Raw genomic sequence first — 22,613 nt, 5'->3', positions numbered from 1 at the left:
CAGAAGAGATTTATCATGGTGGCATATTCGTGATTGCAGAGGCCGGTGCAGTATGAAATCCGAAGGGTGTCTTTCAAATTGAAGAGCTCACCGTCTTCACATAAAGTGAAACCTCAAACAATTCTGAGGCAGCACGGCTTTTATGCCTTTAACTTGTTTCGGTAATGCAACATGCCACATACAAATATTACGTAAACACGCAACATACCTGTTTGGAGGCCTTCCATGGAGAGATGTGGCCTAACAGGGGGTGGAGAAACAAACAGATTAGAACACTGAAAGGTAAAGACAGTTCAGGTTGTCATGATGGCCCCATAAAAACGAAGCGAGATGAGCTACATCCAAAAAGCTCTCTTTCTTTCAAGTGCTGCTGACAAATCTCTCACAATCTGTGCTTGTGAGCACTTCTTCTTTGTTGAGATAATCCCCCCACCTGACATCTGTGACATATCAAGGTGGCAACAATATGATTTTGAGTTTGGCGGCCATGTTCCTTGGGAGCAAAAATCAAACATGATTCTAATTTTGTAGTTTAAAAAACACATCGAGAATTGTTAGAACCAATATGGAATTTCACAGGAAAAAAGGCACAAAATGAAGGCCCCCCAAAATCTGAATAATGTACATACTTATTTTGAAAGAGATATGAAAGTTATTGAACCAGGAGCAAGAACTACAATTTTATACCAAAAAAACTATGGTTGTAATTTTCCCAGTTGTCGTGTTCATGAGATTTTCTCATCTCATCTCATCTTCCGTACCGCTTATTCCTCATTAGGGTCGCGGGGGTTGCTTGAGCCTATCCCAGCTGTCTTCGGGCACGAGACGGGGGACACCCTGAATTGGTTGCCAGCCAATCGCAGGGCACACGAAGACATACAACAGTCACTCTCACACTCACACCTAGGGACAATTTGGAGTGGTCAATCTGCCTGCCATGCATGTTTTTGGAGTGTGGGAGGAAACCGGAGGACCCGGAGAAAACCCACGCGGGTCCGGGGAGAACATGCAAACTCCACACAGGGAGGCCGGACCGGGACGCGAACCGGCGACCTCTGCACTGTGAAGCCGGTGTGCTAACCACTTGACTACCGGGCCGCCCTTCATGAGATTTTTTTGGGGGGAAATATAGATGTATTACCGGAGCCCCCCCCCAAAAAAAAAATCTGAATAATGGTTGTAATTTTCCCAGTTGCTGTGTTCATGAGATTTTTTTTTTATATAGATGTAATACCGGAGCCCCCCCAAAATGTGAATAATGTAAATACTTATTTTAAAAGCTATAGGAAAGTTCTTAAACCAGGAGGAAAACATTCCAACAATTTTATGAAAAAAATAATAAAAGAATAGTTGTAATTTACCCAGTCATCGTGTTCCTGAGGAAAATAGTTTTAATAATAATAATAATAATAATTTCTTGTCAACAGAAGTGACAAGAAAAAAAAACAACTTATATTTTAAGCAATTAAAGCTACAATCTTTATATAATATTTATCTTTTTGTATGCACAGGACTGTAAAATCTAACATGTCTTGGCGGGGCTGTCCTAATATGTAGAGGAAAGTTGGATTTTTCATTCCTCTGTTTTGACTTTGTTTGTGAAAGGCTCCCTAATGTGCGCCGCTGTTGCATTTGTTCTCAACATAATTACATCATTAGCTGCGGGCGAAGGCACAAAACCTCCAACGCCCCCACTGTGCACGTAACACACACACATACACGCACACTCGCACAACCAGTGATCTGTATTTCACGTGGCTGTAGGAAGAAGGGAGCACTCCAGTTCTCATCAGCACACCTCCCTTGCGGCAGCGTACAATCAAAGGAGGCGAACAGTAAGGCTAAGATCCCAATACATACATTGCACAAACATGGGAGATGTGCTACATGCAATGTCTCTCTAGTGTTGTGAACATGTTTGTGAACTCGATATGCGCAATCAGATATGGCATCCCATAACGTGAAAATCAGATAGATTAAATGAGTCTTTATTTGTCTCACAGTGAAGACATTTACATTTCATAGCAGCAAAAATAAAATACAGGAGCTGCTGTAAAAGCAGCCATTGTCGCGGCGCCATCTTGAAGTAAAAAACAAACCAAAAAAAAGAACAAATAATGTGACACAACACAAAAGACACAGGCAGTCTTCAATCTTAAGCACTTTCTGCACCCTCTTTTTTGCATCAAGCAGTTCTAGATGAAAGAGGAGAAGATCAAAGCGTCCTTTTCACCAGTGGATCAGGGATGTCATGGTGAAATGTGCACATCAGCTCCAAACTAAGTTTTAAAAGCAAGCATGAAGATGTAGCATCCATTGACGAAAGAGATTGTCTCACATCTCATGTCCCACGTGAATCCGCTTCAATTCCAAGTCGCGACAGTTCCACATTTGCATTGGCGCTCTGCATTGCCACTCCTTTCTTCTTATCGCGGGCTCCTCAAGCCATGCATCCATCCAGTGGCAGACTGTCCAACAGCACCAACCTTTACACTGAACAACGCGGGACTGTGAAAATCCTGCCCATGACAGGCGCAAAACAAACACAATTGCCCTGGAGCTGTCCAGCGATGACAGTCAAATGGCACTGACATTCCTCCAAATCAAAAACAGTGCTGGCATATTAGTGCTGCCGAGAAGACGCAACCGCTCAGCACAGTCTCCTCCTTGATGAATACTGTGGCCTAAAATGCTGAAAAACAATCCGCATCCGGTCCACATGATGCACCGGCACACAAAGTAACAAAAGAAAACACAAAAAAAACAACAACAAAAGCAAGGTTCGTGAGGGCACTTGCCGACAGCTGCCTACTTGGCCGCCATCTAGGACTTCTGCCAATTCTGTTTTCTTGATAGAAAGGCCAACAAAAATGAAGTAATAATTTGGGCAAAATGACAAAATAAACACAGGGCGAAGTGGTCCAGTGGTTCGCGCATTGACCTTACAGTGCCTCCCTCCCAGTGTGGGGTTTCCATGTTCTCCACGGGGCTCCTTGGGTTTTTTTTCTGGATACTCTGGTTTCCCTCCACATTCCCAAAACAAGCATGGCGGGCTGATTGAACACTCTAAAAATCAATGGTTCCCAACCCCCCGGAAGCAGACCGGTACTGGTGCGTCGCTCATTTGGTATCGTGGTGCACACAAAGAATAACATACATGACTTACTATTTTGTTGTTTAAATTATTTCGGATTCTGAAATATATTTTATACTGAAAAAAAAAATATTGAAAATTTGCCTTGTGATAAAATACAAATAACGGTGTGCCTCTTGTTACGGGTCCCTTTTTCTTCAAATTGCACAGATGAATGTCATCTTTTTTTTCGCCCACCATCAGTGTGATGTTATCCCGCAATATGAGTACGTGAAGCCAGATTTCTATTATTTCACTTCACAAAACCCAAACTGTGGACAATATTACAAAGTGCTTAGTAGAATATAGCCAAAGCAGACCTGGCAAACAATATGTTGTAAGGTTCCAGACGGGTGAATGCATGCGTGTGTGTGCAAACGTGCTATCTTACTGTCACCCCCCGAGTAAGTTGTCATGTCACGCTCGCCACCTCACTGGAAAGATTTTGGCTTGTCGTAAATCAAAGCCCCACCTCATGTCTTCTTGTAAAGAGATTTGACTGAAAGGAAGTGGCAAGTGTAGGCTTCTATGGACCAAGCATCATCTTCTTGAGGGAATACGGGACCAAGAGGAACCCTCAAAGGAACTGTAATCGCTCATTCGTAGGGGAAACATTCCTTAATGTGACAAGGAAGGAAATTAGCCGGCTCTACGCGGGAATTGTCCACTCATATTAAAACGGAGCGTCATCCTCGCGCGTGGCATTTAGGCCTCATTTAAACGCAAATCAAATTCATCAGCATATGCGCCGGATATGCGGCGCTCTCATCGGCATGTGGCTGAATTTCAAACGAGCGCCCGGTGTAGAGCTTTTGACGCGTCCAACCCAACCCGCTGACTTCCGGACGGCTCGCTTCCCTGACCGCTTTGGCCCGTGCGGCTTGGATTCCACCCCCCGTGATCCTCGCCCTCGTTTGGCGGCCAAGAGTCTCTGTCTCTCGCTTGCCGTTGGTTGGATGGGCTTCAAGCTGGAATGTCAGGAGATGCAGCTCAGCAGAAGTCTGGAAGAGCGCCTGCCACGAGGAACCCAAAGCCTTTCCCGACAAACGCGTGCAGCGCGGGTCTGACACCTCGTCTGTGTTCCACTAATGACCACTGCTCTCACCTGAAATATTCTACAATGTGGATGCCAAACGCCTTTTAGTTGTTTTTTCAGTTACAATTCAGTTACTTTAAATGAATTATTGAGCAGGTACACCATTTGTTGTGTTTTTTTGTGTGGGGAAATGGTTGTTTGTTTCTGTGTGCCTTGCGATTGACTGGCAACCGGTTCAGGGTGCTTCACGCCGACTGCCTGAAGACAGCTGGGACAGGCTCCAACCCGCAACCCTAGTGAGGATAAAGCAGTCGACAAACGAATGAAAACTGTACCGATAATTGCATTCATTTAATTCAGTATGAGTTAATTTTGATAAACCATGTTTCAAAACGATTAGTAATTCTCAACACCAAAAACATACTTTTTGTTTATCTCTGCAAATACGTATATTGAAAACAAAAACTGCTTACAAATATATTTCTTTTGACTCACTCTGCTTTTATTTTTTGTTTATTTTTGATTGTTCAGCTCCTGATATTTTCGTTTGTTAAATTGGCCTTTCGATGGAATTTAGTTTTACACAAAAAAAGTCACCTCATTTCCATTCATTCTTTCATAGTCATTCCTTTGACCTCCACCTTTGTTTCCAGATAGGAAAGACAAACCATGACGCGGTCAAAGTAAAGATTGAAGATCTATGCTGTTCATGTTTATACCAAACAGGAGTTTGTTTTGCAGTCTCAGAGTAGAAAAACAGTGAGTTTAAAACTATACGGACCCATGATTTTTTCAGTTATACGCTGATGCGGTTTCAGCGCTATTCCCCACCCTGCCCGTGTCGCAAGGCCAATTCGAACGATGATGAAGCAAGGCATCAAAATGAGTTTGACACCCCCGCTTTCAAAGACCTTGTCCTCCTTTTCATCTGGAATAGAACAGAGCGACACACACGTAACGTCAGAGTCACACTTCCTGGTGTGTCAGGCTGATAGTCCCTGTGGGCTTGTTCTCCTCACTTGTTTGATAGCGGCAAAACATTGGTAAGGATAGAGGAGGAAGTGGCCTCTGTGGGGGGCATGTGCGTGTTGGTTTTTCGTGCATTCAAATACACTCCGCTAGAATGTCACTCAATAAAACATGGACCTTAATCAAAAATCAAATAATCCTCCTCTGGATCACAAAGACTATGATGATCCTCTATTTGAAAGATACAGTTGTGTTTTTGTTTGTTTGTTGTTAACAACCCTGTCAATCTTGCATGGTTAAACAAAACAGAAAAAAAAGTTTAAAATCGTAAAAACTAAAGTTGTCTCCACTTTTGACCTCCCTCCCAACACACACAAACACAAACCAGGAGCAGTGGCAGTGCCTCACCACCAGGTGGCAGCTGGTGAGTCGTGCGTTTTCCCCTCCCTCGCTGTTTGATTGCTTCACCACTGTGTGACACTGTCATACACATTTGACTCCGTGGTACACACTCCAACGCTATCACTTACCACACAACATCAATATGATCACTTGGGTTACATTTGGCAACAGTTTACTGACATCAGTCCAATATGCTGCTCAATAATCATGCCATGCATGCTCCAGGTTGCCTGCCAGTCATCTCCACACTGTGTTGGCTTTTGTCATTTGTGCGATTCGGTTGGATTCATTCTACACTTAATTCATTTCATTAAATCTGCACGAGAGAGCAAAACAGAGAGTGAGGGAGAGAGAAAGAGAGAGATCGAGAGCTGCCTTCACTGCTAATTGAATGCAAACACAAACATCCTTATTGTTGCACAATCCTCTAAAATACAATGCAAATGAACTGGCACTTTGTCACAGAAAAAAACAATAGCTTCAAAACGTTTGGAATGAGTTGGAGAACATGAACGGAGGAATGGTAAAAGGGTATACACTTGAGTGTGTGAGTTCTAGCCTGATCTCGTGAGGGGCGCCATGCACAACATTCAGTTTTACCTGTCACATCGCTCTCATGAAAAGCTCTCACAAGCTACTTCAACCCCGCACCAACACCCTTCCAAAAGGCTCACAAACGGTACTGAAACTCTCTCAACACAATAGTGACTCTCTTTCAGACCAGTTCTGAATTACTCTCAAATGTACTACTGATGCACATTCTGACTTGGGAGACTTAAATACAAATGCAGCCAATTGAAACAATCTTTCAATCACGACTGACAGACATACACACGAGTGGTGGGCCGTGGATTCTATCGCTAGGCCTTCAATAATGCTGAAATAGTTCTTATCCCGTGACTGTAAAGTGTCCTTGAGAGTTTTGAAAGGCGCTTACAAATTAAATGTATTATTATTATTGTTGAAGAAGTTGTCGGCCAATCGGGCCGAGACGTTTTGAAAGTTGTACAAACACGCTGCGAAGTTCAACACTGTTGCCGGCTGTAGCGGTGGCAGCCGTAGAAGAAAAAAGTCTGCCGGTCGTGGTTTTAAGTACGGGTGGTCGTGACTCACGCCGGTCGTAAATCGGATGTTACCTAGACCTACGCCTGCAAAAAGGCGCTGCAGGCAGGCGCTGGTAACCTTCTGGGTTGCCAATTCAAAGTCTTATTGGTTAACGCAACATATTTGATGTGACAGGGCCTGCAGAACTGATTGTGAAGGCGTCCAAATGATGGCTGAAATGTGATTGGTTAAATGCTCAAATACAAAAACACACCTGCAAGCAGCGCAAATAGGGAAAGTAATGAAATCACAAAGGTAAATAAAATGACTTAATTGTACAGTACAGTTTATTTCTTCAATCACATTTATTATACATAAATTAAGGTATATTTTGTGTAGTTTTAAGGCTTAAAAAATTAGAAAGTAGAAAATTATGTTTTATGGGGACCTGGGAACGGATTATTCTCATTTTAATGGTTTCTTATGGGAAATTAATTTTTTGGGATACACACTTTTCGCCTTACACGCTCTGTCTAGGAACCAATTAAGTTCGCAAGCCAAGGTCCCACTGTATGTTGAATTTTCTTTGCAGTGAGGACAAAAAGCTTACGAGTGTGTACATGGACCTAAGGGATATAGAAGTAATGCTCACAGGGCTTTCCACAAGTGTTCGGTATCCTCACAGGTGGCCACTCACACAGGAAACAGCCTCACTCAATCTCTCTTCTGCTTTTTCAGGACTCATTCCTGCATCATCTTTGGCTTCACAGGCACGGTAACAATGCCCTACATATGCAGGAAATCAAACACATCCAAGAGCAGCTCATTATAATTCAAGTGACAGGTGTCAAGGAACGACACCATCGTCTGAATTCTCTTGCAAAAATGAAGAACAAAAGCTGCCTTTAAGTGTCAGGTGGATGCATTGGGGACTGTGTATCGTCAGCCGGAATCATCAGGCACAAAGGCGTATATTAATTTGTTATCTGGCTCAGTAGTCATCATTTGACACCTAAATATTTATTTCCTTTAACACTCATTCCACTGACGATGACAGAAGTCTTCATAAAAATATTCACTTTGGAGATAAAAAAGGTAGTACCATTGCTCATTTTCTATAGTTAGAGTAGATCATAAACTGTAACTGCAAACATACATTTCATAAATTTTGGGGCTGTGGGGATCTTTAACATGTTAAAGGATTTTGCATTTATTTCAATGGGGAAACATGATTTGAGATACAACCATTTTGAGCGACAAGCGTGGTCAGATTTATCTCACACCGCACAGCGTCATTGTGTTTTTAAATTGAATTGTGAGCTCAGAAATGGAAAACAAACGGTCGGGAAAAACAGCAATTTGTCAAGGATAAAGATTGTATATTTCATGGAAAAATATGTTGAAATCTGCACCGCTATAGCACAAAATTCTTTTGTCCAATGTCACACTGCTTGTTTTCAAGTGAAAAAAGAGGAAGGTCTGCTTCTTTTCAATAAGCCTAATAATACTTTTGCAACATTGATGTCCTGTTTTATATTCTCATCTACGTTTGTAGTCAAGGGTTTGCTGGATGCACTCAGGTGCATCGTTTTGCAAACATTGATTTATTTTTTTTAATGGGTTTTCCATTGTGTAATTTAGAAACAATTTGGGACAGGATAATAAAAACATAAATACATTTTGTTGCAGTACAAACACAGAGAATTATAGTCAGGCCTATCAATAAAAGAACCGTTATCCAGAATGACCAGGGAATTTTGTAGCAGTTCTTTCTTCTTCAGTTCAGCAGTTCATACTCCGAGTATGTCATCCAAGCCAACGACACCATTAAAGAGAACATGTCACGGACAATGCTTTTCAGTGAAGTTATATACAGTAAGTAAGTAACATCTAACAGTTTAAACATTATCCTGATATCAGAGCTCGACCCAGCAATGATGTCAGCCCAAATTACTTTTTGTATCCTTTTCATACAATTGTCCATTTTCTTGCCAAGTCGCAAAATGCAATAAAATGTATTTTGAGGCTTCTTGTGACCTCATAGCTCCTTCTTACTTTGTCATTTTAATACCACACAAGCCTGCAGGTCCTCAGTCCTCAGTTGGAGGTCACTTATGTGTCCAACGGGTGAAGACCAAAAAATGTTTTTACTGTGCACCCTCGGGTTTTAGGATGACCTTTTTCTTTCTGGACTTTCACTTCAGTAGCACTTTTGAACAGACTCCACACGATGCAGTCGGTAGCTTGACTTATGACTAAACCAATGCAAGCTTTTTTGAGTTGTCTGCTTATTATTATCTTTGGGCGGGGTAGCTAAATTGCGGGCATTACGTGGGTGGGTCAGACAAGCTGCCATTCTGCTCAAGCATGGAGGGAAAAAATGACTGGAATTAAGGTATCATAATGTAATTCGGCCATATATTGACAAACGGTCAAAAAAAACATGATTCGTTGCATCTTAAAGGACATGTGCAGACATGATTTAAGAAGATAATTTAAACTTGTATCTGCAGTCCTAAATTTCCCCCAAATAAATTTGAAATGTGGAAGATCATTTATTTGACTATCAAAAAAGAAAAAAACAATCTAAAAATTGGATGACCAATTTTGGAATGCTGTGGACTTCAAATTGCAGCTGTGGACTGAACATTTCTCTATTTGGGACGATTAGAGGTTTTCTGATTCTGATTCTGAACAGCCAGACGATGCACAAAAATGTCTCCACTCCAGTGGCAGGGTTTTTGTCGTTGTCACTCGAATTCCAGGACCCACAGAATATTGAGTTTGAGGACTACATAAACATTCAATGTAGTGGAAGAAACTTTAGACTCTCTTCTTTCATCAGAAAAAAAGAGTTAATTCCTCAATTATGGGTCTGGAGTTATATGAGCTTGATATAAAGATGGCTTTTCAAAATACAATGCAATACATACATATTATATTGGTTTATATAGCGCTTTAACAACAGCTGAAGTTGTAACAAAGCGCTAACATGAAAAAAGGGAAATTCCTCCCCCTTGTGGTCAGCCCTTTATCGGCACCCAAACAAGAAAAAACAAAACCCGAACAAATTCGGGAATGGGACACTGTCATATTTTCAATTTCAGAATAAATGTGTGAATGGCAGTGAATTAGTGAAGGAAAACCAACTCCGGCGATTCAAGATCTGCTTCAAACATCACATAGGCAAATCATCAATTTGCCAGATTTGTCATGCTACCAACTTAATGGCAAATAGGCCACTAAATGTCATTGCTTCACCAGCCACGTACCTCACCGAAATATATTATACAGTAGTTAGCAAGTGTGCATCTTACCTGTTGCCACTCTCTGAATGAGCAACGTAGCTTCAGTTCCGATGGGGCACTCTTTGAGCATTTCCACCACACGTCCGTGTCCGGCCGCCGCCACCGGTTGCTGGTTCACCTCCAGGATCAGATCGCCCTCGATCAGGCCTGCAGCCGCCTGAGAGCCCGGATCCAGCACCTGCGAGCACAGCTTTAAGTTAGTATTTAGGCATTAGGCATTTAGGCATTAGGCATTTAGGCATAGGCATGTTTCATTTTGCGGCGGGCCAGAGAAAAGCAAGTTATATAATATTATATTGTTCATTGGGAGAAAAATTCAATAAAGTATTGTTTCACTTGTGAACACAGGATATATGAATCATGATGGCATAGTCAGGCGCTGGCTGGTGGTCTGCCAAGATGCATGATGATTATCTGATGATTATCTACTTACCGATTTGTCCTATGCAGTGTTTTCTTTCCGACATTCCTTTTTGCACTTCATATTTTGGGGGAGGGGATTTTTTATTTTCAAATATTAATCACAGACTAACATAAAAACTAGTAAACTATGATGTTTCTCTTGACTATACTTCTAGTACATTTACATTATGCAGATGCTAGATTTTGTTGTTGTTTTTGTCCAATCAGATTTCAACATTTCGACACCATGTCAGTCAAATACGCCCAGGGTCTTCAGAAACAGCAATTTAGACATAAATCAGATCTATTTCTTTCACAGATTTCAAATTCGAGTACTGGCTCTTCTGACATGAGTGTTTTTCAGAGCCAACTATGACTGGCAAATCTCACCTAGTACACGTTGTTGACAGTTCATTTATTAATCGACACCTTTGGTAATTGTGATGTGTTTTGTTGAAATTTGTTTGATGATATTGTCATGTTATTACATTAAATAATGAATGTGAACTGCTCCAGACGATGCGGGTTGAACCGCTGTATGCTGTATGTGTTGTGATGTGTTTGTTTTCTATACTTGAGTGATCACGGTGATCTCAAGAGGTCAATGAAGTCGCAATTGATGAATATGTCGTTGAAAATATGGGGTGTTGCCGAAAATTTTAGATCGATCCCAAGCCAATAATTTGGTTGAATTTTGTCAACATTTTTTAAAGAATGCGTTGGTAAGAAATTATCGACCGACTGGATATGTGCCATGTTTCAGGGGGTCCACCCATGGAACACTTCTGATGTTCGTGCTATACTTAGTATTTTTCAAGATGATTGCTTTGAAAATTACATCAAAGATTTTGTGCATATTTTAACACTTGACCTGTTTAACTCGCTGGCCAGTAGGACTGTCCGCGATGGTGAACCCGAAGCCTTCCGTTCCTTTCACAATGGTAACCGTCAGCAACTCGGCCACTTGGGCCGTCACTCCGGCAACACCCGGCGTCCCTGAGGAGGCCATAGAAACGTTGTCTTCATGTGGTGTGAGCGCTGACGATGATCCGGGCGTGTTGGGCGGCAGCGAGGACCCGTCCAGGTGGGTGTCGCCTGGATGGGATGTGCCGGCTTGTGCCAGGGCCTGTCCGGGCAGCTGGGAGCTCAGCGAGAGATACTCCAGGTAAGGATCGTAGCTGCTGCGACCGTTCACCACAAGCGGGCGGTGCTCCATCCCGATGGGAGTCACGGAGCTGTTGGCTGCTGCGTTGGGATCCTCAGGGTCAAAGGGCAGAGGGTAGCCCCGGCAAAGAACCAGGGTGACGCTCTGACCGATAGGAACCGACTGGAACAGCTTGACAACATCGGCATGTGTGGTGCCCAAGACGCAGATTTCGTTCACATAGACGATAACATCACCTGGAAGAAATATGATTGACAAAATAATAAACATTTTTGGGTATTTTCAAAATGTTCTGCTTGTCAATGTTGAAAACGAGAGTACAGTGGTACCATGAGATACAAGTAACACAACTTGAATGTTTTGTTATATGTGAAATGTCATTTGAACGATACTTTGAGATAAAATTTGAGATAAAAGAACTAAATGGTGGCAGCGCACTCCACTTACTTCACAAGAGGTATGGTACATAGTGATCAATGACTGAAAAACGAGGCCTGAAGCTATTTATTGCCACTCCAATAAAGAGAATTTCACAAGTTGTGTATCCAAAACAACCGTATCACATTTAATACCCAGTCAATTAATGCTAACACACAATGCCAAATGAGCTACATATGCTAACACATAGCATCTCATAATGCTTGAAGCAACATATACTTTGAATGGAAAATATGCAGCAATATGTAGATACAAGCAATGCAATACTCTAAGGCACAGGTGTCAAAGTCAAGGCCCGTGGGCCAAATCCGGCCCGTCACATCATTTTTTTCGGCCCGCGAAAGCAAATCAAACTTGTTAAATTCCATGATGATTGCTAAAATCTGAGCCAAAATTTCATATTTTTGGATGTCAACCACAATAAAAGTCATTATTCTTGACTTCAGATTTGAAAACGAGTTGTTCATTAATTTGCTGTGTGCTCTATATGTAATATTTGAGGGGATTTAAACGGCCCTCGAAAGGAAACCATAACTACAATGTGGCTCGCGGCAAAAAATGACTTTGACACCCCTGCCCTAAGGGGTGTCAAATTCTTTGTCTCAACATAAACAACAAATATGACTCGAGCTGACTGAGTCACATTTTTGGGAGCCTCTTCTTTGTTCATGTTTGTATGACTATTAATAATAATTATTATTAATTATAATAATTATTATAGAATTAACATTCATGTTTAAACTGATATCCAGCAATGGCAAGACATAATTTAAAGGCATTTCTAGTCTTTAAAATATGAATTTAGATACAAGTGTTGTTGAGTTACATTCATGGTTAAATTAAACTTCTTAGTCTATGGTACGTTATTGCCAATAGTACAGACTTTCTATGGCCAGTAGAAAGAGCATCCATGGCTTAAATTTAAATGGCGTCACTCATGTGCATTATCGGCATGCACAAAGTCATAACATGCCTCTGTCTGAGACAAGAATATTGGACTGAATTTCTGCCTCATCCACAAATTGAAATAGGGTGAGAAAAAATGTGAAGGCTTATTTATATATTATTCAATCCAGTTATATAAATAATTTAAAATCTGTACTCTTCATGCATTTCAACTGGCAAAATGAGCCACGATGGAGCCATATTGGCACCGTATTTTTTGGAAAATATGTGATGTATTGGAAATTACAAAATTAGACAAGAATCCCCAGCCCTGAGAAGTTTTATTTCATCTGTATCAACAGCTAAAATAGTAACCAGGTGGACACAAATGGCCAGTATCGAGACCAGGTGGTTAAGCCGGATCAATTTGTTTTCATACCATGTCACATTCATATGTTTGTAAATGTGGGAAAGTGGTACTGTCCGATGTGATGAAAAGAGCTGTCTTGACTTTTTTCAAAAGAGAACACATCCAGAATGCTCTCAGTAAAATGAAATGAGAAACAACATGACTTTCTGGGCGTTCTGGTGCCCATCGCTGCCCATTTGGGGAACACTCATCAAAGACTGCCGCCACATGTTGGAGCAACATGACATAGTGTTTAAATGTCTCAGAGAAAAACATAATATCAGTATGTGGCTCGTGCCTGCAGATGGCACACACAAGTTTGTCGGAGAGGCGCTGAGGTGAAGGAGAATGTCGATGAATCTGTGTGAATAGCCAGTACAAACCCGATGATATCCTCTGTGGAAATGTCACAATCGACACGGTGACATCTGCGTGGATCACCTGTTTGAGTGGTGTCTCACGCGCAACACAGCAAAAGGTTGCGAGTCCCTTCGGGTGGAACAATGAAAAGCTTCTTCTGACTACATGGTGAGACCTGTGCGCACGGGGAGGATGTCCATCAGTGATCTTTGAATAAGACTTTGCTGGAGTCATGATTCATCTTTCTCCCACGACAACTTATTGAATCACTTTATCCGACAAAAAGATGCAAGAGCTTGGCAAAGCTGCCAGACGTGCAAAAATGTGTCCACTCCAGTGCCAGGGATTTTGTCGTTTTCACTCAAATTCCAGGTCCCACAGAATCTCTTCTTTCATCAAAAATAAAGAGTTCATAATAATAATAATAATAATAATAATAATAATAATAATAATAATAATAATAATAATAATAATAATAATAAGAAGAAGAAGAAGAAGAAGAAGAAGAAGAAGAAGAAGAAGAAGAAGAAGAAGAATACATTACATTTTAAGTGCCTTTCAAAGCTCTCAAGGACACAGTACAGACACAGACAAGCATAGGTACTGTAATAAATAAAATATAATCACAAATACAATGCAATAAATAAAATACAATTATAAATAGAAACAAGAAAGAGCTCTCCACAGAAATGCAATAAATGATATGGGTCTGATGTTAGGTGAGGTGCAAGTGGGGGCGGCTGTACCAAAGGCAAACTTGCCAGAGGTCTGACCAGCGCTTTATCGGCACCCCTGCAAGAAAAAACAAAACCAGAACAAATTCGGGAATAGCGCTCCACGTGATATTTTCAATTCCTGAATTAATTTGGGAATGGCAGTGCATGAGTTAACCCTTTCGATAGTGACAGTACAAATGAGTACCACCATCATGTTTTACTTGTAAAAAGTGAAGGAGAGTAAGTTTAGTTTCGTCCCAAATTTGCTGTCGGTACAAGTTAGGACCCCATTCTTCTGATATCTAGCGACGTGGCATTTTTCGGCTGTCAACAGAAGATTTCATCAGAATTACTCCGGGCGTCCAAGTGAGTGCAAATGACTTTGCTCAGTTTTATATCATTTGTTTGTTACTAAATATCCATAAAATATGGTTTCCTATGTTTGTATTCTAATGCATAAACTCTTATGCTATTATTTGATCAATAAAATAATAGAAATGCAGGATGAGATTTTATTTATGATCAATATTATAAATATTGTAAAAAAACATACTTCTGCATTTCTTGATTGATACGTCTTCCTTAAAGGACAACCGACGCCTCCGGACAAGTTGTGTCCATAATTTGTAAAATCGCTCCAAATGACTTCGACTGGGCGTATTTTACAAAGATTCCACCGCATATAGCTATATTTTACGTTTTAAGAAATCGCGCTGAATATTCCGGAAGTCTTATTTTTGAGTTAGTGACGAGTCCTGACGTCACATCATGGAAGGAACGCTCCTGACCGAGAAAGGACACACTGTAGCAGTCCTTTCATCACGTCTGAAAACTTCGTGTTGATGGTGAACTTAGAAGGATAACACATAAATAATGCGATGGTGAATGCTTGTGTGTTGCACCAAACAACTATTTGATAGTCGCTGACAAAAATTCCTAGGAGAAAAATCAGCCCATTTCCATGGAGCTTTGTCGCCATTCTGTGCATTTTCTGGGACGCTACATTGCATTACAGACGCCTCAAAATGACACGAAGGACTTTTTTAATCGATTGCAAACATGTATGCATTCCTCTATTACTATGAACTATTTGAATCATATTCATAACTGGATGAGTAACAAGAAAGCATCTTCTCCAAATTTGAAGCCATTGTTTTGATTCTCGAGCAAGGCAAGACGTCTTGCCGTGACACCACAAACAAGGGGGCGGGACCTTCTGAAACTGGCCACTTCCGGTTTCAATTTGAAGTAGTTTTTAGACACTTTAAGTCATTTTTATTGGTGTTTTGCATTTGACTAAAAATATCAGCCTGCGTGTTTTGAGTATTTTAGATGCTATAAACAATTGTCTGATGTCAGTTAGGAAACAAAAAAATGGTGTTGGTTGTCCTTTAAAAGCCAATGAAATGATTCGACATTAAAAAAAAAAAATCACATTTTCTAATTTTGGTATCGAAAGGGTTAACCTTTGTCCAAATAAACAGATTTAGTGCAAAAGTTGCATGAGACATAATTAGCTCTGGATTTCTAATGATAAGATATAATAGACAATGAAACCCTGCTATATTGTTTATCATCATTTGTCGCCCTGCTATATCGCAGATTTTGAAGCAATCATTCTATGTGTCTGTGTGTGTGTGTTTGTATATTTTAGTGTCTTCAGGTAAATCCTCATTTAGATGTGTGTGACTTTGCTGGAATTTTGCATTGTGTCTCTAAATGCCAGGAAGCACTGAGTTCTACTGGACAGGGATGCACAATAATAAAGAGCAAAAAGCGACAGAAAATGTTTCCTACTAAGCTCCACTCAGAGTCATTATATGTATGCAGGCGAGTATTGTATGCTCTGTTAGTATGTGTTGCTGCTGCATGTGTGTAAAGCCGCTTTTACTTGTTGCTAATTTTGGATTCGATGTTAAGATTAAGCTACTGTAATTTTGTCCGACCAAATCATTTCAATGTTTAGGTGAGTATGATTATTGCAAAAGTAGAGTATATATTGCGACCGGTAGACAAAGACTCTTCACGGAATGAATGATGAATAGCAGAAAATAGCCACTGACGTTCAATTCGAAGAATTCTACACCGCCCACGGTGCATTTCTTAGTTGTACATCATGTGCAAATGAATTCTTATTTTTAGATTTCCATAAAGGGTTTTGCTTAAATTGTAACTTGTATTGAATGTGAAAGGAAATTGATTTTATTGAAAATGATTAGTTTACTCGATTAGCAAGAACGGCAATAAGTAGCAATAGCAACTGCAAACGAATATAATCATTAAATAAAGCACATTACCACTATCTGTTGTGTCTCTGACTTAATTCAACTCTTCCCTACGGAGTTTAAAAACATGAGGGATTTTTGGGAGTTAAATGTTTCATGAAAACAACACTGCCTGGTCTCTGCACTCGTTTTATGTGCAGACATTTAGTTTTTGCTTGAAAATCTCACTCCCATGACGAATGCGCTTGCCTTAAATCCTCTACTTCACACCACTGGCCCTCAAATGCACACACACACACACACGACGCACGCACAATGCTCAACATGCACACACACTCACACACACACGCACACACACGTGCATGCACGCACGCACGCACATACACAGAGCAATGTCGCTCAACTCAAATAGGCCAGCTAATCTCAGCCAAAGAGGGCTCGTGTGTGTGCGCGTGCGGGCATGCGTGTTTGCATGTGTGTGTGCGCCTGTGAGTAGCTCTGGCAATGTCACAGAGGGGAAAACAGCAAGTTGTGGAGAATGAAAATCAGAACAGAGGGAGAGGGGCAGGGGGGGAGTAAAAAGCTGACAAACGAGAAAGGAGGGATACGGGAAGGAGGAATAAATGTCAAGAAGCGCAAAGAGGCAGGATGAAGAAAAAAAAACAGAGAGAAAGGAGAGAAGTGTCATATGACACAATCAAGTTTCGGTCAGACAAAAAAGGAGATCAAAGAGAGATGGAGGCTAGCTAGATAAGGAGAAAGAGGGAGAGACCAACGTGAAATTGAAAGACGAATGGCGGGTGTAGAAATGGAGGCTTAAAAACACAGTTGAGGCAGAGAGCGAGCGAGATACTGGGCGTAAGGCCAGCTCGCGAGTTTACCGGAGTGCAAAGCGCAAACAGCCATGAGCGCTCTTACTTTGACTAACGCCATTATCATACCACCCGTGTTGAGGCTTTGCTAACAGAGCTAATTTGCTAACAGCGATAACACTGGGTAGGGGTTGTGAGTCACTATAATTGACAGGTTTTCATAACATGTCAGTAAATTGTGGTTCTATTAGCTACAGTAATTGGAGAAATTTCAAGAGAAAATGAGACTGGCACACTGCATGGTTTGAAATTCAAAGTATGAGCTGAATATAAGTAAATAAGATTTATATACTGTATATAAGACACGATATTCAAACCTTGGGTGAAGGTTTGAAGGTTTCTCACCTTCCTCTTATTTCCAAAATCAAGAACAACAAGAAGTTGTGTACTCTCCGCGACACTCTCACCTCTCCCAGAATGATATCTACGAACCATTCCAATCTGGTTTGCGCCCCCTCCACAGTACGGAATCAGCTCTCTTAAAAGTCCCGAATGATCTTTTGGCAGCTGACGCCGATTTACTCTCCATCCTTGTCCTTCTTGACCTCACTGCCGCTTTTGACACCATTTCTCATCCCATCCTCCTTGACAGACTTTCCTCCATAGGGATCACCGACACGCCCCTACGCTGGTTCCACTCTTATCTCTCTGGCCGCTCTCAGTTCATCCAAATTAACTCCTTCACTTCACAGTCCTCTCCTGTATCTTCTGATGTGCCCCAAGGCTCTGTCCTGGGACCGCCCCTCTTTATCACCTACCTTCTTCCCCTTGGCAATATTCTCCGCAAATTTGGTATACAATTTCATTGCTTTGCGGATGACACCCAGCAAACCTGACGCCTCTCTTCCACCTTCTTCCCTTTCACACTGCCTCTCTGAAATTAAATCCTGGTTTACACAGAAGTTCCTCAAACTTAACAGTGAAAAACTGAAATTCTCCCCCTTGGTACCAAATCCACCTTGAGCAAAGCTAACAGTTTCTCTCTCACTATTGACAATTCGACCGTTTCTCCCTCCCATTAGGTCAAACGCCCAGGTGTCATCCTTGACAGCACACTATCTTTCCACTCCCATATAAATAACTTAACCAGATGAGCGTACATCCACCCACGCAATATCAATCGTCTTCACCTGTCTCTCACTCCTCACACCACTGCTATCCTTGTTCATTGTCCTGTCAGCTCCCGGATTGACTATTGCAATTCACTTCTCTTTGGTGTCCCTCAGGAACTTCTTCACAAACCTCAACTCGTCCAGAATTCTTCAGCCCGGATCATCACCATAACCTCATCCTTTCGCCACATCACCCCCGTCCTCCAAGAGCTCCACTGGCTCCCGGTCAAATATAGAATCAACTTTAAGATTATTCTTTATACATTTAAAGCTATCAATAACATTGCCCCCCATACCCATCTGACCTTCTTCAAATTTCTATTCCCTCAGATCCTCTTCCTCCCTCCACCTCTGTGCCCCCTCCTGCCTCAGTACGATGGGAGACAGAGCCTTCAACTGCTCTGGCCCCAAAATTTGGAACTCACTTCCTCCCAACATTCGTAACTTCGATTCTCTTCCCACCTTCAAGTCCCATCTCAAAACCCACCTATTTAAAATTGCATTTTCTGTGTAGCTCTCTCGTTTCTATTTATAATTGTATTTTATTTATTGCATTCTATTTGTGATTGTATTTATTATAGTACCTATGTTTGTCTGTGAATGTAAAGTGTCCTTGAGAGCTTTGAAAGGCGCTTAAAATGTAATGTGTTATTATTATGATATTATTATTATCCATTGTCGCAACTTTCCATCAAAATCAATGATTGTTAATTGTGTTAAGAAGTTCAGAGAGCATGGGACTGTAGTGGACCGATGTTATAATGCCACAGGGGAACTTATTCAGGCAGGAAAAAGAGTGCAAGAACAGAAGAAAACATTGTTGCAGTGAGGGAGTCAGTAGGACGCAGCCCTAGGAAATCTGCGTGGACGCAGCTGAGGACTCGGAATGACAAGCGAGTCACTGCGGCAAATCTTTTTACGTCTGATCTGCACATATACCCATACAAGATTCAAATAAAGCAAAAACTAACTGATGCTGGCAAGGAAAAACGAGTAACAATGTGTGAACGGTTCTGTAATGTGCTTGAAAATGATGAAAAAGCCATCCGGAAAGAGAAGTGTATAAAAGTGATTGACAACTTTTTTAGACGAGTACAGGTTTGCTTCCCAAGATGTGTTCCAAATGAAAGCCATAAATTGACTAAAAATTGACAGAAATGGCTGAAACTCTGGTGAATGGTATTCCATAAACTGAATAATGTGTGGTTGTAACTTCAAATAAATAGCTTTTTTAATCAAAGCCACAATTGAAATTTTCATGAGTACGCATCTTCTTGGGTCATCCTGTATATGTCTCTTTTTCTGTTTTTCACAGTCCTTACCCTCTCTATGACCTCTGTGACGTCCATGACCCAAAATCATTGTAACGTCAATCTCATCAGCTTTTTACATCATTTCACTTTGTGAACTCTACTTGACTCACACGAGCAAACATATTCAAAAGTTAACAAGCTGCTGGCAACAGATGCAGAAGACGAGTGGTGGTGGGTGGGTTCATTAGTCGAAGAAAGTAGGAAAAGGAGAAAAAAAAAACACATTTAGATAGAAGGGACCTGCACTGATTACTAGTTTGTAACTGTAGTACAACTCTGGTGAAATTGAGGTGAAATAATTAATGAAGAAGCACCATGCAGCCCAATTAGCTCATAAAAATAAACATGGATGGACATCAGTTTACAAGATAGATGAAATTGGATTTGTATTTTTGTGTTGAGTCCATCAATAATTGATGTTGATGCATTCATCGTAGCTAATTTTTAATTGTATTAAAACAATTACAGGTTATAAACTAAAACAGTCAAATAAAAAATGAACAGAGCGCTAACTGACCATGGCTTCTTCGTCTTCATGACTTTGTCACTTTTTGCGGAAGCTTAAAATAGACACAATTTCGTACGACTATTGTTTTTTTTTTCCTTTTGTTGTTAATTATTTAGTTAGTTATACTGTATGTCCTACCTTGTGTCCTACCTTCACCATTTTTTGCTAGATTTTTTTTAATTGAAATTTTGTTGTCGATGTTAAAACACACTTGAATTATATTTTCAACTGACTTCTGTTTTTTGAATGTCCTCTCTTTGGACGTTTTTTTTTTTTTTGCTTTTTATGGTGATCAGATTTTGATTTAATTTCTCTCTCTTTCTCATTCATTCATTCATTCATTCATTCATTCATTCATTCATTCATTCACATCTTCCAATGCTTCCTTCTCGGAAGTAGTTCACTCACCTATTAATTTTTTAATGCATTTAGCCATTTTTTTGTATTTCAATATTTTCTTTTATGTTTTCTCAATTTGTTGCACATTTTTGTCAGTGCTGCTCAGATACAAGTCCATATTTTTCTGAATTTTTGGGGTCTGTTTTTTTTTTTTTTTACATTTTTCTATTTTTTTGTATGACTTTTGTTTGTTGACAATTCTTTGCAGATCATTGTAACGTGTAAATAATTAGCCTGTTGTAGGCATTCCATTCTTACTACCAGTAATACGTTAACAGAGAAAAGTAGTTATGTCTACTCTCTGGCTAAGCAGGTTTTCCTGTACTACGTAACATCTATATCGTTACATCCTTGTGTGCACTACAGTAGTTCCACTCCAACAGAACAAACATGTACTTAGCTGTGGGTGCAGATGAAAATTGACATGATAATCAAATCAATCCAGAGCATACTGCTTGTTGTCAATTGCAATTTTGGGGGGTAAACCATTGTGTGGTGGCAAAATGACACCATTTAATAGCAATAGTCCTCCTGGTGGGACCCATCAGGCCTCTTAAGTGGAGCGTATTGCCACGAATGAAGACAACAAAACAGCAGAAAAACCATTGAGATAAAAGGTTTACATTCAGATTCTGCTCAATGGGCATAGAGTTGGCTTTCGACTTAAAGACCATGTAAAGTTTATTCAGATATTTGTTTTAAGCGCAATGTAAACGTTTGAACATAATTGCAGTAAACGTGCCAAGACGGAAAATTATTTAGGAAGCAATTCTGGAGAATAGGTGTTCCTTTTTATTGCAGTTTTTTCTGGATATTTTTTCTTTTGTGTGGATAAAACCTTAGCCAGTGATGAACTTTGGCATCTACTTCCGGGATGAGTGAACGCTGGCGCGTGTGGCTGCCGCTGCTCACACACAGAAAAAAAGATCCTGTGACTGTAAAGTGTTCTTGAGAGTTTTAAAAGGCGCTTATAAATGAAATGTATTATTATTATTTTTTTTATCGAGCATGAGTCGCCCCTCCCCCTACTGCATAAAAACTCGAAGCTTCCCTTCTCATCAGTGCCTACTTTAACTTAAATGGTCCTTTGGATAACCCACCACAGTCAACTGGCTGCTTGAATGCATCTTGTTGTTGTCCGTTCGTTTGTCCGTGTGAGGCATCACATTTATAAGACGCATATCATTTTCACTTTACGGGCATTTTAAGAGAGTTTAAGTACCTGTGTCCATCTTTCCGTCCTGAGCAGCCGGCCCATCTGGAATGACACTCTTCACTTGGAGGAACTCGTCGGGCTCATCACCTCCAATTATTGTGAAGCCAAATCCCATGTTGCTTTTCTGTAGGCCCGTGGACAGAAATGTGCCTTTCAATTGGGTCGGGTCCCTCGTGAACAGCGGCTTTTCTGCAGGAGAGACAAATCAGAAGCCTGAGGTTTACGGTATTTCTTACAGAGTTGAGTTGTGCACAAAGATCTGAAAGTACTTTTTTTCGAGGGATGTGCGGCTGGGGTGGGTGTAAAATTAGTTCGCTCACACTTTGATTACTTTGCTGCATATTGCGCCAGCTTTTGTGCAACTTTACCTCCCCTCCACCCCAAATATTAGTGAGTCATTTGGTGCTTATTTTGGGATGGTCGAGCACACCCTTACATTGTTGCCCGGCTCAGCACACTGGAGGCCTTCGGGCTGATCATGTTCTCAGTGGTCTAGTCCACCCACCAGACTGCTGTTCTCTCCACTCGACCCCAGACAGGGCTACATTGTGAATCTGCTCTGTCTCATACTTCTCCACAACAAACTTTACATTATGCACTCCTCCTTCTTACATTATGCACAGTGGACAAAGATGCATGAAGAAAAGCTTCATGTGCACGGACACAGTGCGATCTGCATCGCCACCTCGCAGTGTCTCTGA

General features: G+C 40.9%; 1 protein-coding gene across 8 annotated transcripts in view; it reads right to left on the bottom strand.

Annotated features, from left to right (window-relative positions):
• The window catches only part of magi2b (membrane associated guanylate kinase, WW and PDZ domain containing 2b), a 150,614-nt gene that overhangs the window by 19,727 nt on the left and 108,274 nt on the right, over positions 1-22,613 (bottom strand). For all 8 annotated transcript variants that reach the window (XM_088996912.1, XM_088996905.1, XM_088996907.1 and 5 more), the window contains 4 exons: positions 21,919-22,101; positions 11,166-11,695; positions 9,902-10,070; positions 209-240 (listed from right to left, as the gene is read on the bottom strand). In XM_088996912.1, the coding sequence (XP_088853038.1) occupies positions 209-240; positions 9,902-10,070; positions 11,166-11,695; positions 21,919-22,101 (914 nt within the window). The remainder of the gene's footprint in view (positions 1-208; positions 241-9,901; positions 10,071-11,165; positions 11,696-21,918; positions 22,102-22,613) is intronic.

This window comes from Hippocampus bargibanti, linkage group LG05 (genome assembly GCF_051943395.1).
Source record: "Hippocampus bargibanti isolate YZ-2025 linkage group LG05, ASM5194339v1, whole genome shotgun sequence".
Taxonomy (NCBI): domain Eukaryota; kingdom Metazoa; phylum Chordata; class Actinopteri; order Syngnathiformes; family Syngnathidae; genus Hippocampus; species Hippocampus bargibanti.
This window is presented reverse-complemented; position numbering and strand designations above follow the sequence as displayed.